The 18,992-nt window shown below is 32.9% G+C and overlaps 2 protein-coding genes across 2 annotated transcripts; one reads left to right on the top strand and one right to left on the bottom strand.

The window, feature by feature from the left end:
• The first annotated feature begins 9,253 nt into the window (after positions 1–9,253).
• LOC105770469 (ras-related protein Rab7) lies at positions 9,254–14,996 on the top strand. Its single transcript, XM_012591682.2, has 7 exons — positions 9,254–9,485; positions 9,574–9,600; positions 9,814–9,913; positions 10,028–10,174; positions 13,210–13,290; positions 13,374–13,519; positions 14,638–14,996. Exons 1-7 carry the CDS (start codon positions 9,433–9,435, stop codon positions 14,699–14,701), a joined length of 618 nt encoding a protein of 205 aa, XP_012447136.1. The 5' UTR covers positions 9,254–9,432; the 3' UTR covers positions 14,702–14,996.
• Positions 14,997–16,158: 1,162 nt separating this feature from the next.
• LOC105770445 (uncharacterized) lies at positions 16,159–18,747 on the bottom strand. Its single transcript, XM_012591650.2, has 5 exons — positions 18,511–18,747; positions 17,776–17,847; positions 17,307–17,473; positions 16,896–17,007; positions 16,159–16,706 (listed from the first exon to the last, which is right to left on the bottom strand). Exons 1-5 carry the CDS (start codon positions 18,553–18,555, stop codon positions 16,488–16,490), a joined length of 615 nt encoding a protein of 204 aa, XP_012447104.1. The 5' UTR covers positions 18,556–18,747; the 3' UTR covers positions 16,159–16,487.
• Between the last annotated feature and the right edge of the window lie 245 nt (positions 18,748–18,992).

Raw genomic sequence — 18,992 nt, 5'->3', positions numbered from 1 at the left:
TATAGTTACTTAGTTGGAGGAAAAAAAACTCACGTATCAAATTGAATATTGAAATCAAACTCAAATACTTAATTGGGACAAAATAATTGTATCAAATTGAAAAACAAAACTCAAGATATCAAATTGAACTTTGAAGCTAAATTTAGATACCAGATTAAGATAAACAAACTCAAGTATTAAATTATGTAACAACCCCTAACCCCGAACCGTCGCCAGAACAGGGTTACGAGGCATTACCGAACATATCAGACAACTTACATTTGTCTTAATCTAACTAATTTATCAAATAAATAAAATCTTTTAATATAATAATTTAATCAATAAATTTCTTATACTTAAAATTTAAGAAAATATACAATTATATTACAAACGCACAAATACATATATTACACATGTATTTTATCATATCCATACAATTAACATATTTTGATTTATTTAATAATATAATATCATTATAATTTAATTATCATTAATTATATAATTAAAACAAATAAAATCTTTGATTTTATTCCTTTATACCGCCTCAACTATGCTAAATGGCTTAATTGTCATTTTAGTCCTTTTACTTTCTTTTAATCTATAAATAGACTTTCACTCTTTATTCAATTTGATCATTTTTCCTAATTAATTTAAATTAAACTAACTTCACTAAAAAAATCTGATTAAACACACTATCAGACTCATAATTTTAATTACTCCTAATAATTATTTACTAACTCAGTTTACTAAGAGGAGGCCCGAAAACACACTTTTCCGGTGCCCACGAATTTTTGGTCGTTACATTTCTCCCCCCTTAAAAAAAATTTCGTCCAAAAAATTTTACTTGAAAATAAGTGAGGATACTGTGATCTCATAGTTTCTTCCGGTTCCCATGTTGTTTCTTCCACACTATGGTTTCTCCACAGTAATTTTACCAGAGGTACCCGTTTGTTTCTTAATTCTTCCACTTCTCGAGCTAGTATTTGAACTTGTTCTACTTCATATGACAAATCTGGTCTAATCTCAATGTTTTCAGTAGAAATAATATGAGATGGATCCGATCGATACTTTCGTAACATGGAAACATGAAAAACATCATGAATTTTCTATAATTCCGGAGGTAAAGCCAATGGGTAAGCAACTGGTCCAACTCTCTCCACAATTTCATATGGCCCAATAAAACGTGGACTTAATTTACCCTTTCGGCCAAATCTTAAAACATTCTTCCAATGTGATACTTTAAGGAATACTTTATCACCAACAGAATATTCAATATCTCACCGTTTCAAGTCTGTATATGATTTTTACCTATCAAAGGCTGCTTTCAATCTGTCTTTAATCTTCTTAACTATTTCTTCTGTTTCTTGAATCAGTTCTGGCCCAATCATTTTACTTTCTTTTAATTCTGTCCAACATACCGGTGATCGACACCTTCGACCGTATAGTGCTTCATACGGGGCCATTTGAATACTAGATTAAAAACTATTATTATAAACAAATTCTGCTAGTGGTAAATATCGTTTCCAACCTGACTCAAAGTCAATGATATAAGCTCTCAACATTCTTCCAAAATCTGAATTACCCGCTTGGATTGTCCATCAATTTGTGGATGAAATACAGTACTAAAATTGAGTCGAGTTCCCAGAGATTCATGTAACTGCCTCCAAAATCTTGAAGTAAATCGTGGATCCCGATCTGAGATTATCGATATAGGAATACCATGTAGTCTTACAATTTCCCAAATATAAACCTCGGCAAGCTTCTGTAGTGACCAATAGGTTCTAACTGCTATAAAATGAGCCGAATTCGTAAGCTGATCAATAATTACCCAAATAGCATTCTTTTTGCTTGTTGACAACGATAATCCCGTAACAAAGTCCATAGTAATGCAATCTCATTTCCACTCAGGGATGCTAATAGGCTGAAGTAAACCTGTCGGTACCTAATGTTCTGCTTTTACTCGCTGACAAGTTACACATTTACCGACATATTCAACTATATTTTTATTTATTCCTGGCCACCAATACAGTTCTCGTAGATCACGATACATCTTCATTCCACCAGGGTGCAAAGCAAAAGTACTATCATATGCTTCTCGGAGAATCAGGTATTTAATCTCAGAAGTAGCTGGGATACAAATTCGATTCCGAAACCTTAAACAATCATGCTTGTCAATACTAAAATTTTCTACCACACCTTTCTGTACCATCTCTTTTATCCTTATCAACTTTTCATCTTCCATTTGAGCTGCACTAATTTGATCAAACATTACCGGCTTAATTCTTAACTCAGCTAACAAACTTCCATCATCATTAATACTAAAATGAGCGAGCATTACTTGTAATTCAACCGCTGTTTTTCTGCTCAATGCATTTGCTACCACATTTGTCTTTCCTAGATGATAATCTATAATACAATCATAATCTTTCAAAAGCTCTATCCATCATTTCTGTCTCAGATTCAACTCCTTTTGTGACAGAAGATATTTGAGACTTTTATGATCTGTGTAAATATAACATTTCTCACCATACAAGTAATGCCTCCAAATTTTTAATGCAAAAATTACAGCAGCTAATTCCAAATCGTGTGTCGGGTAGTTGCGTTCATATGGCTTCAACTGTCGATATGCATAAGCTATTACTTTTCCATCATGCATCAATACACAAACCAAACCATTCAGAGAAGCATCACTATACATAATAAAATCCTTCCCCGACTCTGGTAATGTTAAAATAGGTACCTCGGTCAACATCTGTTTCAATGTCTCAAAACTCCTCTGGCACTGATTATCCCATATAAAAGGAACATTCTTTTTTAGTAGTTTTGTCATCGGTAATGCTATCTTCGAAAATCCCTTAATGAACCTTTTGTAGTACCCAGCTAAACCCAGAAAACTGCAAACCTCAGATACATTCTTTGGTGCCTTCCATTGAATAATTGCCTCGACCTTCTTTGGATCAACTCTAATCCCATCAGCAGATACGACATGTCCTAAGAATACTACCTCTGATAACCAGAATTCACATTTACTCAACTTCTTATACAACTGTTTTTCTCGCAGAATCTGTAACACTGTTCTGAGATGCTGATCATGTTCTACCTCAGTCTTCGAATAAACCAATATATCATTAATGAAAACCACCACAAACTGATCTAAACACGGTTGAAAAATACGGTTCATCAAATCCATGAAAGCAGCTGGAGCATTAGTTAACCCGAATGGCATCACCAAAAATTCATAATTACCATACCTCGTACGGAAAGCTATCTTCGGCACATCACTTTCTTTTACTTTCAGCTGATAATATCCAGATCTCAAATCAATTTTTGAAAATACTGATGCTCATTTCAACTAATCAAATGAATCATCAATCCGAGGTAATGGATATTTATTTTTAATTGTTACATTGTTCAACTGTCGATAATCAATACATAACCTCATAGCTCCATCTTTCTTCTTAACAAATAACACTGGAGCTCCCCAAGGTGAAATGGTCAGTCTAATGAATCCACGATCTAGTAAGTCCTGTAATTGCACTTTCAACTCTTTTAATTCAATAGACGACATTCAGTACGGAGGTATAGAGATTGGTGTTGTACCTGGATACACTTCTATAGCAAATTCAACCTCTCTATCAGGAGGTAAGCCTAACAGTTCTTCAGAAAATACATCTGGAAACTCACATACGGTCCTAATCTGACTACACTGACTTCCGACTGAATCAGAATTAATAACATATGCCAAATATATTGTACAACCCTGATAAAGTAACTTATTAACTTTAATTGCTGATATGATTCGAGCTAACCCACTAGTACGGATTCCATTTACCTTAACATTATCACCATATTTAGTCTGAACACTAATTTCTTTTTATAACAATCCAAAATTACCCCATGTTTAGCTAACCAGTCCATACCCAGTATAACATCAAAATCCCCAAAAGGCATTATTAATAAATCCACCGAAAAATTTTTATCATAAATTATTAGCGGACATTTCGGGCACACCTGATTAACTAATATTGTTTGCCCCAATGGACTTGACACTTCTATTGAGACTTTAGACATTTCTGTTTTTAATTTCCCCGACTCTACTAATTTTGAATTAATATATGAGTGTGAAGATCCAAGATCAATCAAAGTATAAACATGCTCAGAATACAGTAAAAATGTACTTGTCACTACATCGTGAGCATTACCTTCTTCTCGGGTTCTGACTAAATAAGCTCTAGCTGAAGCTCTGGCTTCAGATTGCTATGTAGCTATATCACTGCCTCTACCAGCTCCTCCTCTCCTCAAAACAGAACCTCCTTTAGATATTCCTCTACCCCTGGCAGTCGATACCGATCTCTGAGATGTGACAGGTGTACTACTCTGAGTTTTTGAACAATCTTTTAACAAGGTGTTCAGTAGAGCCACAGCGGAAACATCATCCGGTTTTCTTCCAGCATTCACCAAAATGTCTTTTCCCACAATAATCGCATTCAGAATTTTCACTTTCTCGAGGCGGAGCTTTTACACTACTGGTGGAAACAGTAATCTGTTTTCCTCTATTTCTATCACCCCTATCAAACCAAAAGCTTGATCTCCAACCACTTATTGCTTCTCTAGATCTCTTCGGTAATGGATTAGAAATGGTAATTCCCATACATTTCCCAGCTGATTTACCCATTTCTGACCTTTTATCCAGACCCAATACTTGTTTTATCATTTTTGCTCGCTCAACCAGATCAACACGTTCAGTAATTCTGAGACTTACCAATTGAATCTTGACTTCATCTCGCAGTCCCCGTAGAAATCGTTTACAACTATCAGCCTCGGTTGGAACATATTCTGAAGCATACATGCTCAGTCTAGAGAACTATCGCTCATAATCCAGTACTGACATATTACCCTATTTCAGTACTAAAAACTCTTGCTTTTTCTCTTCAATGTACATTTCCTCAATATGCTTCTTCTGAAATTCTTTTTGAAACCAGTCTCAGGTTACCTGATCATCCGGCAAATGCCTAACCACAGATTCCCACCAGAGATACGTTTCTCCTTGTAATAGTGATACAACACATATTAGATTCTCTCGGGGAGTGCAATCTAATTGTTGCAAAACTCATATTCCCACCAGAGATACGCTTCTCCTTATAGTAGTGATACAACACATATTAGATTCTCTCGGGGAGTGCAATCTAATTGTTGCAAAACTCTTTTTGTTGGTTGCATCCAATTTTTAGCAGCGGACAGATCAGTTCCTCTTAATCCCAAAAACTCCGTGGCACCATATTTCTGTAGCTCTTTAATCGGGGCCCGTCTGACAGTTGCTACTGATGTAGTAGAAGGTACAGTTCTCGCTACACGCTGTAATGCATCGACTATAGTTCTTAACAGTTGTGAGTCATCTCTTTCTCTTCCTACGTTAGGAGGTTAATTATCTAATGGATTCACACTAGGTGTAGCAGATTCAATTTCTTCAAATTCTCGACTTCTAGTATACATTTCCTGTTCAACTTCATACATTCTTTCATCTGACATTTTATCTATAAAACAAAATCAAATAAATATATTAGCATCCAAAAACCCGACTCAGTTTCGACTTAAATGTGGCATGTACTTCTAAACTCATTTACGAGCTTGATTTAGTCTGAGAATCAGCTAAACCTTGGCTCTAATACCAATAATTGTAACACCCTTTAACCCCGAAACGTCGCCAAAACAGGGTTATGAGACATTACCGAACATATCTGACAACTTACATTTGTCTTAATCTAACTAATTTATCAAATAAATAAAATCTTTTAATATAATAATTTAATCAATAAATTTCTTTTACTTAAAATTTAAGAAAATATACAATTATATTACAAATGTACAAATACATATATTACACATGTATTTTATCATATCCATACAATTGGCATATTTTGATTTATTTAATAATATAATATTATTATAATTTAATTATCATTAATTATATAATTAAAACAAATAAAATCTTAGATTTTATTCCTTTATACCACCTCAACTATGCTAAATGGCTTAATTGCCATTTTAGTCATTTTACTTTCTTTTAATCTATAATTAGACTTTCACTCTTTATTCAATTTGATCATTTTTCTTAATTACTTTAAATTAAACTAACTTCACTAAAAAAATCTAATTAAACACACTATCAGACTCATAATTTTAATTACTGTTAATAATGATTTACTAACTTTGTTTACTAAGACGGAGGCCAGATAACACACTTTTCCGATGCCCACAGATTTTGGGTCGTTACAAATTAAATATTGAAGCCAAACTAAGATACCGAATATTGTATTAACCAATAATTAACAAACATAGATTTTATAGGTTAAAATATACCATCAGTCCCTATATTCTTTCCAAATCTAAAATTTAGTCCATGTATTTTTGTTTCTAGGAATCCAGTCTCTGTGCGCTTCTGATTTTAAAATTCAAGTCTAATTGTTAACATTGTTAAAATTATTTTTAAATTCAAGTTCATTACAACGCTATTTTTAGTTACATAGCTATTAAATGAGTATTTTTTTTCAAAATATCACACCAACAAGTTTAACAAAAAATTTATCGGTGCTAATAATTTGACCTAAATTTTTAAATATAAAAATTGAAGGATTAAATTAAAAGTACATAAAATAAAATTTAAATTTAGAAAGTGTACATGAAAATTTTTAACCAATTTTATTATCCTAATAAATAAAATTAAATAAATTTGTATTTTAGTAATCAAGGAAAAAAATTGTAATTAGTGTTTCTCTACACAAATGGTCTCCAGATTTCAATTTGAAAGCCCAAACTTTTGCTCCTTCAATTTCTTGTGGGTTTGTGAAGGAACCTTTTCAACATGTCATTGGTTTTTCATTTCTTCTCTTATAACTTTTTTTAGATCTACAGTATTTATTTATGGTTAATGTAAAAATAATAATGATAACAAAATTAAATATTAAAGTGATACTGTAATGTAAGATAAAAAAACTTAAACACACTACATTAAAATGAACATTCATCCCAAAAGACCCTTATTAAAATTGTGGTATTTTTATTTTAGTTACAAAATTTTTAACATTGTTTGTTATTATTTTAAATTTATTATTGATAAATTTTTTAAATATATATTTAAAAAATCGAATTAGCCTCTAAATATATATTAATAAGTTTTAATTTATTAAGATATTTGAAATAATTGAACTCGCAATTTTAAGGTTTAACCATAAGAAAAAGTCAATGGTGATATTTTAAGAGGGGCAGAGAACATGTTAAACGTGTAAATGGTTGGTTAGATGTTTTCCCCTTGTTTTTCTTTCCTAAGAAAAAGAGTTGCACAAACAGACAAACTCAACCCTACTCTACATTTTAGGCACACTCTAACAAATCTATTATATTAAAAAGAGATAAAATAGTATTAGTCTTTTAAAGTGGGTTTGGATGGACGATTGGATGCGGTACGGTGCATTTAGTTAACTTTTTGTCTCACGCTACAATATTGCTACAGTGTCTAATCTCACCGCCACCGCTGTTTTTACACTAACTACAAGTAAACGCACCTCCCATCTAAATTCACCGTAAGAGTTAGAGATGACAATGTAATACTATCTTAAAGGTGACATCATCATCTAAATTTTTAAAAGAATTAAAAATATATAAATACAAACTTATAAAAGATTATATAAAAATATATATTTTATATATTTTTCAATGAGGTCTTAGTAGTGTTGGTAATGGTTAAGTTCTAAGACCTTACGCGATCAACTTTGAGTCCTTTTATATATAAATATCATGTGTGAGTTATCTTTTGAATTATTTTAAGTTTAGTTCATCATATGTGGGTATTATTTATGTATATCCTGATTTTCAGTTCGTTATATTTTGTGTTGAGTTATTTCTAATTTTGCTTGATCAAACATATATAAAAATTATATTAAGTCATTTTAATTTTGATTGATTGAACATATATTATTTGATGGCAATTTAATAAGAATTCTTAAAATGAGGACTCTAGAGCCATATTATTTTAAACCCTTAAATTAAATTAGATAAATTTAAGTCATAAATTTAAGATTTAATCTACTTCGCTCTTATCTGGATAATCTTTTGCTTTCAGATTTTATTTTCTTTTGTGAAAAGAAAAGAAAGGAAAAGTTGAATGTTATGCTGTTTATTTTAGCGAAAAATTAAATATTAAACTCAAGACTCAAATTTATTCATTTAATTTAAAAATTAAAACATTTTAATTCTCATAGTAGTTATTACCTGTAAGTATTTATTATTGAATTCTCGTAATTTCTTTTTAAATATTTAAATGGTTATATGAGAGATATATTTAAAAAATATTATAATAAAATCTTTTGTTAAAAAATATTGCAGTGGTCCAATAGCATGGATATACAGTTGTAACAATACGTAGATTGATTAAAATCTTAAAATATTGCGATAGTCCAATCCCAACGGGTATCAATCTGACACCCATTTTCTTAAAATAAAAATACTGATACCGTCAATAAGAACCACGATAACTATTAAAATATTTTCTTTTCAGAATATGAGTATTTTAATGGAGATACGCTTATATTTATTGGTTTTTGTCAGTGATTATATAAAATTATAATTTCATGTCATTTTATCTCTTTTAATAAGATAATAATAAATATAATTTTTCCTTCTAATTTTAATATTTTTAGTTAAATTTAAATTTTTAAGATAAAAGGTAAATATCAAAAGAAAAAATCTAATTTGCCATTTTCAAATAATAGAAATAGCGTGAAATTATAATTTCATATAACTATTTCTCTCGACAATAATGACACCCAAAAATTATTATTTTTAAATCGATTAATGATTGGACAATTATTAAGAATGATGTCATCAATAGTAACAGAAACACTGAGGTTCTGTAACAAATGAGTTATTTTCATACATAATTTTGTAAGTGGATTATTTTTATAATTAATAAAAAATTTGGGGTCATTTTCGAAAAAAACCCTTAAAATTAAGAAAAATAAATAAATAAGCAGCCACTTATGAGTTGAAAGTTGAAACTAGTACATTCGGAAAGGGTAAAGACCAACATGCGCAGTCACTTCCTTCACGCAATCGGCAACCGTCCGGCACCGCAATTCCCAATTTTTAGTTTCCTTGTTTATTTATTACTATTTAACCAAAATTTTAATTAATTAATTAATTAAATAAGCGCTCGGAAAAGTTCGGTGTCCTTTTCAATTTTAAAAAATACAATTTTATATTTACAATAGAAAAGAGAGACAGTACAGAAAAGAATTTCTTTGCATCTACAGTACTATAAAGCACCCAAAAGGGCAAAACAATTTTTTTTAAACAAAAGTGTAAAAATTAAGTTTTCTGAAAAAAGATTTATAAAAAACGTAAATCAAATTCAAATCAATCAACCACAACTGGAAATTTTCCCTTAATTTTACCGCCATGTCAATGAGAAGACGAACGTTGCTCAAGGTCATTGTTCTCGGCGACAGCGGGTATGTTAGTTTTCAATTTTTATAGTTTCTTCTTTTAAATAAGTATTTTGTATTATTTCTGTAATTGATGGATTATTGTCAATGTCAGGGTGGGCAAGACGTCTTTGATGAATCAGTATCCTTTCAACAGTAATTGTATTTGAATCTTCTTATTTTTGTGTAAATTCTCTCTTATTTTTCTGAGGGTTAATTTTTGGATCTTAAATTTTGTATTATGGGTCAGGTTGATTTTAATGTTAATTTTTATCTGAATAATCTCAGTTCATTTATAGGTTGTTTATTTACTGTAAAAGGAGCATTCTTGTTAGAACTAACTGCTTGAATTTAGATATGTTCATAAGAAGTTCAGTCAGCAATATAAAGCAACCATTGGTGCTGATTTTGTCACTAAGGAACTCCAGATTGACGATCGCCTTGTCACTCTGCAAGTAGAGATTTTATTTTATTTTTATTTATTTCTGGATATTTTTATGTTCTTATGGCTTGATTTTGAAGTTTTCATCGAAGGCATGTTTATGGTTTATTTGGATTGCATTGGATAGATATGGGATACCGCAGGACAGGAGCGGTTTCAGAGTCTTGGTGTCGCTTTCTATAGGGGTGCAGATTGCTGTGTGCTAGTTTACGATGTTAATGTTATGAAATCATTCGATACCCTTGATAATTGGCATGACGAGTTTCTTAAACAGGTTTCTTTCCCCCTTTCTCTGTTCTTTCCTTTTTCTTATTGGTTTTAGTTGTTTAGTGAATTATGCTTTGCATGCCCTATTGAACGATATGCTTTACTTTAAATTGTTTTTGTGCCTCTATAACATCAACTTACTTAGTTGTAACACGTCAGGAGAATGTGTAATGCATGTTGAAATGCTTTTATTACCCCTGCCATGATAAATATATTCCTTTTTGTCAAGGGATGTCAGCTAGCAATGCATTATATATTAACTTATTCTACAACTACTGGTTAAACCTTTCCAACCTTGCTGAATATGGAATTTATCCTGCTTCACTGCAAGTTAAAAATAAGCTATAAAAAGCGTATTTATTTCTATATTTTTAATATCTTTTAAGGCGTCTCTCCTCTCCGTCTCCCTGGTATGCACGTGCCTTGTTCACATTGATACCACATATCCTTGTCTACTAGATTTTTGTTTATTAGACTCAAGTCATGTTTGAGTTTAAATTGGTTCATTTACTTTTTAGGCGTAAGTTCTTCAACTTATGTGCTAACTTTAACAGTAGCCTACTTAAAGGATTTAAAATAGACCAGTGGAAGGCTGAAGTGTGAGATAACAGCTGGTTTTTAGTCATATATATCTTGAGAGTCTAGAAAAAAGTCTAACCCAAGAAATTCATTCTTATCACTTGTGTTGTCAAGGGCACAATGCACATTTGATGTGCTAGAACCTGTATATTGCACGGGATGCAAGGTACAAAAATGAGTGTTCCCTAAGTGAGGTAATGCGCAAGATATGTTTGTTTGTGTGTGTGCGCATATAGAATACAAAAAAGCTTAAGATATATATGTAATTCTATTAATAAAATCTAAGGAGTCGTCCACCTTTTTCCTACAAAACATGCACAACTTCCTCTTATGGCTAATATGCATGATTTGTCTAGGATCCAAAGTTAGCTGTTAAATTTACGCCAGGAACTACTATTATTGTGCAATTTCACTATTAGGTTATTTTGTTATTTTAGTTCTTTTTTATTAGTTACTACTAGACATACAGACAGACGGTTAGGATTATAAGTTGATCTTTAAGGTTTAAATATGGGGCTAGAATTGAAGCTTTATTCGTAGCCCTATATAAATAAGCTGTATCCTTTGAATTAATGGATGGAACAACTAGAGGTTTTATAACCTTATGTTTTTCTCGAGTTCCAACTTCAATCTTATTTGTTTTTCAGCCTTAGTTCTCTCATCTCTGGATTTATTGCTATTTTCTCCCTAAACCTCACCAATTTTATATCAAATGCCAACTAGATCCTAGAGTTTATAGTAGGATTTGCTTTTAAGCCACTGTTTGATGTGGTAGACATTGAGGAAGAGGAAATCAGGGTCAAGAAACAAAATTGGCTGTAATACGATGTGTATTTGAAGAATTATCATGTGCCGTTTATGCTGAACCGCTATAGGAGCTAGTCAGAACCCAGATGGAAATTACAAAAGGTGCGAACAACTAGTTTGATGTACCAAAAGGTAGTCTTGCTGATGAACCTGATTATGAAAAGGAAGGAAACCGCCTTCATGGTGCCTTGTCCCACAAATTGTGCAGAATGAGGTGGATTGGAGGAGCTGATTTACATGGAAATATGTATGTGGAGGATTACTAAGGTTGGGAAGATAGCTTGGAGAATTATATTGAGTGGAAGTCTATGCTGGAGGCTGGAAAAGATTGGGAAGCTAGCTTGGAGAATTGTATTGAGTGAAAACCTATGGTGGAGGCTAGTAAGATCTTGTATGTGAAACTAAAATTGAAAGGCACTATGCTGCAAGGGTGGAAGAGAGTTGAAGAGCAAAGTGAACATAAAGCTAAGCCTAATATCAACATGGGAACCCATGGAAGCAAAATTGCTGAGCAATTCCTACGAGCTGATTATGCAACGGAGTTGTATAAATAGCTCTTGTTAAGGCAAAAAGGATTCTTATTAGAGGAGTATACTTCTGAATTTACTCTTTATTTCAGTTGGGTTGTATAAATAGCTCTTGTTAAGGCCATCTTGCGCCAGAAGATACAAGATGTGTGCACAGCAATAGGCATGGAATAATTATTCCGTTCAAAGGGAGCCTTTTATGAAAAGAAATGCTATCTTTCAATATCCTTAGAACTGAATCATTGAGTGACCTTGACCAAAGGCTTGTTTCTTTTATTTTCCAAATGGAAGAAGAAATGCATGGGTTTACTTCTTGTTACGAGTGTCTGCTTTCAAATACTTATGATATTGGAATTACCAATGGTTTCATAAGTTCAAATACATTATTCAGCCTAGCTTTGGCACATTATGGTTGCGCTCATAAATTCTTTTGGATTGCTTGCTTTTATCTATCGTTTTTGTTGTAAATACAGTAAGCAAATATTTTCTTTGCCTAATTATAGGGCTGACATTAGATGACTTGATTTTAGGACATAGGTTGATTTAATTTTATCCTCCACTTTAAGGTAAAAATGGGTCTCATAACTGGTTTTTTGTTATCCTTGTCAATTTGTCTTCATCTTTTTTTATTTCACGGTTATTCATTTTTGCACCTGGAAAGAATATGTATGAAACATACAATTTTATTTAGAGAAGTGTTGGATAATTGCCTCTAGCCACTAGAGCGAGTGATATAACCTCAAATGTGCATTCTGATTTTCTGACTTGAGCTAATTTTTTGCCCTTCTGCTGTTCTTTTGGTCATCAATGGGCGTATTTTCCCAACACTTCTTTGCTTAGTCATCTGGTCAAAGAGGATCTTAGTAATTATGGGCAAGGGAACAGCACCTTTAAGGATTGGTGACTCTCATGCTAATATTTGTCTAGTTAGGAATTGATTATGAGACATGTGACCTGTTGACCTTTCAATGTGCATGATCTTTCCTAGCAGCCAATTTAATTTCTGAGGTTGCTTACTCTTTTGTGTTTATGTTTTCATTCCTCTAAACTGTATCTTAGTTTCTTTGAACAAGTGGTTTCCATCTGTTTTGAGTGCTGAATATGGTTTCTGTTTTCATTTTCATTCCAGGCAAATCCAGCTGATCCCAGGACATTTCCTTTTATATTGCTTGGGAACAAAATAGATATAGATGGTGGTAATAGCCGAGTGGTAAGGAAATATAGTATCTACACTTAAAAATTTTGTTTTACCTTCACACAGCTGCCTAAAAGGTGATGTCTTGAGTCATGTAGGTCTCAGAGAAGAAAGCAAAAGACTGGTGTGCATCAAAAGGAAACATGCCTTACTTTGAAACATCAGCAAAAGAAGATATCAATGTTGACGCTGCATTCCTTTGTATTGCCAAAACTGCTCTAGCTAATGAGCGCGAGCAGGACATGTAAGTCTATTCCCTGGTTGGACTGAATTTTGCCAGTTACATTAGTATTGTTCCAACATGGTGTTATTGACAAAAAAGATGCTTTGTTTCATCAACCACTGTTGATTCAGAGATAATTATGCTCGTCTTGCATTTTTACTGCACACTGTGATCATTAGCTTTTGGGACATTATAATTGTTAGGTAAAGAGGATGATGTTGCCAAGGAATAATGGAATATGTCATTAACATTTCAACATGTTTTTTAGAGTATAATTTGGGTTACGTTAGGAGTGTAAAAGGTACAGTTGCTTGTTAACCTGATTAGGATATTACTGGATTTGCCTCGTCTTATCTGATTGGTAGTGTGAAAATCTCAAACTTAACATATATATCTTTTGTTCATAGTGTGAAAGTCATAAATTTAACATATATATTTAGTGAAAAGAATAGGGTATGCAGTATTAGGTAGACCCATATTCCTTAACAGGGTTGTCCATTTGGACATTGGTTCATTTATAAATAGTGGAAATGTGCTACTATAATCCTATTTGTGTGCTTGATGAGGAAAGATGATATGTAATTAAAGAGTAAGCTGCTTCTAGACAGTTCAATGTGGTATGCTGACCTAAGCCCTTTAAGTGAGCAGTGGAAATCACAAGAATTAGAACTCCACAGGAAATGGTTTTCGTGAGAATCATGATAACTTCTGCTGTCTTTAGTCAAGGTTAAAACCTATGACAGCGATGCAATGAAGCATGTTGCTTTTATCATATGCCTACTTATTACCAGCATACTTATTGTAATTGATATAGATGAAAATTTACTTGTATACTGTTTAGTAGGATATAAATCTTCATGTTTCTTCTTGTGATGTAGTTATATTCTAAATTTGATAATGCGATTCCTTTTTATCACTCTTTCGCATTAGCACTTTTGTTTCCATACTATTTGTTCAATGGTGCCAAAATACATATTAACTTCCAAAATTACCGTAATAAACTGTTTCTTCTTCCACTTATTCACCTTTAAAAATATTGGGTCTTGTGTAGATGGTTTTAACATTTTAAGATTGACTACAAGGCTATGCAGTTTATGATTTATTTTTTTGACTGATATCTTATGTGCATATGATTGCAGATATTTCCAGGGCATACCAGAGGCTGTGACCGAAACCGAGCAAAGAGGCGGTTGTGCATGTTGATTACAAGCCAAACTCTTTTTATTTCTTGGTTGTTTGATGCGTCTATTTATTTTGGTGCCAGTGATTCTTATCCAATTTTTTTGAATACAATGTATTCTAAATTCCCTTGATTGAAAGCAGAATTTGCCACTAGCCTTTTATTTTGGTAGGAAGGAACTTTAAGAATTGAAATCTGTAGAATTGCAGTTGCAGGTGAGTTTGATTTTAGTTTTACATTTTAAGGATTGATTGAACTTAAAAGAATTGCAATGTTGGTGGGAGATGCTTTGAATATAAAATTTGTGGATTGTCTTAATTCCTCTTAGTTTATGTCATTGGTTATATGGACCTTTCTGTGCTTTGAAGAAGCAGCACTATTACTGTTTTCTGCCTTAGTGCCGGTGCCCCCCGCCATTGAATCTGTAAAAGAAACGCCATTTTGAGTCTCTTCGCCCGTAGTTTAAGCTCTATTCGGTTTCATTTTATGGCTTTTTGTTTGATTCAAGGTAGAAAAGTTATTCAAATCTATTCAGGTTTTGTTTACCATTGAGATTTCAAATTAAAAAACAACTTTTTAAGTCAAGAGTTTAACCCAAGCTAAATAGCTTTCAATTTTTTGAAAAAGTGCCTTCGGATAAAATTACCTTTTTACCTTTAATTTATCATATTTTATTTTACAACAAACTTTTTAAAATTATTTTTGCATTTCGTTTTTCCAAAACCAATATAGATTGGTTATCAATACGTTGTTTTTCATATTTAGTTACAATATTTATATTTGAGCTTTTGAGTTTTCCAAGTTTATCCATAAGGTGAAAAAAGGAGAAAATGATCTAGCTTTGATTGCTAGAGGGGTACAAGAATATGTACATGTTAACGTTATTTAACCTCTCTGAAGTTACATTATCAATGTCTCAAATATCATTCACGAGTTCCAATTCTAGTTGTTCCATTTAATACTTTGGCATCTGAGAATCAAAAAATTCGAATTACTACACATTTGTGTACCTCAACATCTTTGTTTATTATGAAATCATTCCATCATAATAACCAAGTTATAAGCATTAAAAGATCTGGAAGACGGAAGCTTGCAACTTCATTTCAGTTTCTGTAATCACTTTGCAGGGACCTTGGGTTATACATCAGTTAAATCCGAGGGTGCATTTTCAAAAATTTTCAGTTCATGACGCCATGGTTGATTTTTCCAAGCAACCTGACGCCTGTTGGGTGAGCGGTTAAGAGCTCAATACCCATTAAACAAGGTCTCGTTCTCAAGTTGTGAGAATGAAGAAAGTAGGCACCGGAGTTCCTCCCGTTTGGAGCTCAACTTCTGAATCGTCAGGACTTAATGTGGCTACCGGATATAGGGGGTCTTAAACCTAAAAAAAGACCTAGGATATAATTGATAGCTCAAAGACCATGGAATTTTTCAACCAAAAAACTATGAAAACAACAAGTTCCTACATCACACGATGCCATTGGAGTGGATTTCAAATCAAATAGAAACTGAAGTGTGATATTGTCTTCAAATTATAGGCTAGGCGAATAGTACTAAACAAAGAACTAGTTTAATTTATGTTTAAAGGAGTTCAGACTTTCGGGAACCAGAGGGCTGCAGCCAACAAATGCAGGCAAAAGCCACGTCTTTTGCTGCACCTAACTATTAGTACCTCAAAAAGCAGAACAGTAAATGCTATGTTTGAGCTACAAAGAAACTTTGCTAAACTGTGAGAAAGACACTATTATTCTAATGAAAGTGATCTACACCCACACTTGCGGTTCTTCCATACTGGACACAAATCACTTTTCATGCTGCCACTTCTGTTTTGGCTTCCCTCTTTCTGCCTTTTCTTTGGCTACCACCTTGTTCTTGCTCCTCTGCCTTCTTTTGAGCTCGAATCAAAGCTCTTCTTACACGAGGCCTCATTTCTCGCACTTTTCGGGGAGGCATCATGTATGGTTCAAGGGGCCTATCACCAAAGGGGTGTTCACTATCAGCAAATATCCTCAATTTTCGATCTCTATCCTGCATTCATAAGATGCAATAATCTATAAGAAAACAGAAATCTGAACTATACTGAGCCACAAAAAAATAATACTAAAAAAAGGCGGGCTAACAGAAGTAAACGAGAATTTGAATATCACAAAGCAAATAACAGAACATGATGTTTACAGAAAAGGACAGGTCATAGTTTAATCAGGTCTAAGTACTTACATCACGCAGTTTGTTTCTAGGAAGCATACGCAGAACAGCTTTACGTATGACTTCTGTAGGATCCTTTGCCATCTGGTCCTTTAAACTTCTTTCTTTGAGGTGGCCGACATAGCTGAAGGATAAATACGATTCATAAATAGAAGGAAATGTAGTAGAACATCACTAACTGATGCATCCAATCTCAAGAACCATATATTTAGAGACTAATAAAGGAGGAGGATCTCAGAGAACTACATTAAGAATGTCAAATTTTCCTGTTGTATTTACAGAAACTCAAAAAGTAAGTATGTTTTGATATTTGTAGTTCATAATACCATCTTAAACTCAAAAACATCATTAATTTCCATGTAGTCACACTACGCAATCAACTTCAATTCTTTAAAAGAAACAGCAGAAAACAGTAATACTTGCCCTGTATGCCAGTAATAAACCTTGTCTGTAAGTTTTCTCCCTGTAACACATACATCCTTGGCATTGATCACAATGCACATATCCCCATCATCACGATTAGGAGCGTAAGTAGGCTTGTCCTTTCCTTGGATAACAGTAGAAATTTGAGATGCTAATCTTCCGAGAACCTGTCAAAATAAAGTATGCAACTTCATTCTAGTTGCTTTCAACCTCAGGCAGGATAAACATGTTAAAATAAATGGTTCAACATACTATTAAATGGGTTTGCATTGAGAAACCACAATGAGTAAAACCATAAAATCACCCGTGTTTTAATCATTATCACTTCTCAAAGAGAGGTACGGGGATGGAGGGTTCCGAGCCCCCACATCTCTGGCTTCCAGAAAACAAGTTTCACAAATTTAAGTCCTCTTTGCAATACCAAAAGGATTAATTATCTTTGAAAGAACTCGGAAAAGGATAAAGATACCTGGCCTTTAGCATCGAAAACTCTCCATCTTAGACCTTCCAGATTAATTCGCCTCAGACCAGCAAGTGCTTTCTGCACGAGTTAAAAGCAAAACTTAGAAAAATAAAATAAAAAAGGAGCCAGTGTTTATCATTGAGCAGTATTTACAATTTGCATTGCACTATAATCAGAAATCCTTATCTAGAATAATTTTTAGTTCAGAAATTTCTAAGGTCCCTGCCACATATTTTATCGCATAAATCTTTAGAACTACTGGATTAGACTAAATCACGCTCCATAAATGAAGGTTAAAAGCTGAAGAACCTGAAATACGAAATTGCCCAGGATTACAAACCACTCATTCATCTAGAACTTTTTGGATAGTTGACAATTTAACTCAATGAGATCACAGCAAAATCACATAAAATCCATAGAAAATGTTTTTTCATGTTTTCTCTTCGCAGCATATTCACTCAACTAAGTACACTCTATTTCAGTTGAAAACATTACAGCAAAGTTTCTATCTTCCAACTATCACCTCCCTACTCCGCTTGTATGTAAACAATCAAAATGAAGTCGGAACTTCTGCAAACTACGCATCATATTGCCAAAATAAGTGATAATTAAGTCGGTAAATATTACTAACAGTTAGCGTGCATTGTAAGGTGATTTTTGCAGCAAAAGTTGAGCTAAATTATGGATTATTTGATTAAAAATGAAAGATTAAGCAATATAATGATGAAGATAAAAACTAGCCTTTAAGTTCCCATTGAAAGTGGTTGCTGCTGCTTGGGCTGCCATTTTTCCGTAATTTTAAGCCACAATCAAAAGATAATAATCGAAGAAGATCAAGAGGGGAATTTTAGTTGAAATTTTTTTTGAAAAAAAAAAGGAAAAAATTCTTTAAACCCTGATCTAGGGTTTGAGATGACAAAGACGAGAGAGGGAGCAGAGTTGTTGGATATGCACTCAATAATTAAATTGGGCTAAGGGGCTTGACTTGGACTATCATTATATACAATGACCCATATTTAAATATGAATTGATTTTTTTTACACAATACACTACCACACAAACAAACTTTATGGATCGATTCACACCAGTTAATCAGCCGGTTGCTTGAGTTCGGCAAACCTAGATAAACTCACACCAATTACTGAATCATCCTGTTACTTGAAAAGAGTCAAAATAAAATTACAAAATATTGAAAATGAATCAATAAAGCAAAACCTTTTTCA

The sequence above is a fragment of the Gossypium raimondii genome, chromosome 5 (assembly GCF_025698545.1).
Source record: "Gossypium raimondii isolate GPD5lz chromosome 5, ASM2569854v1, whole genome shotgun sequence".
Taxonomy (NCBI): Eukaryota; Viridiplantae; Streptophyta; class Magnoliopsida; order Malvales; family Malvaceae; genus Gossypium; species Gossypium raimondii.
This window is presented reverse-complemented; position numbering and strand designations above follow the sequence as displayed.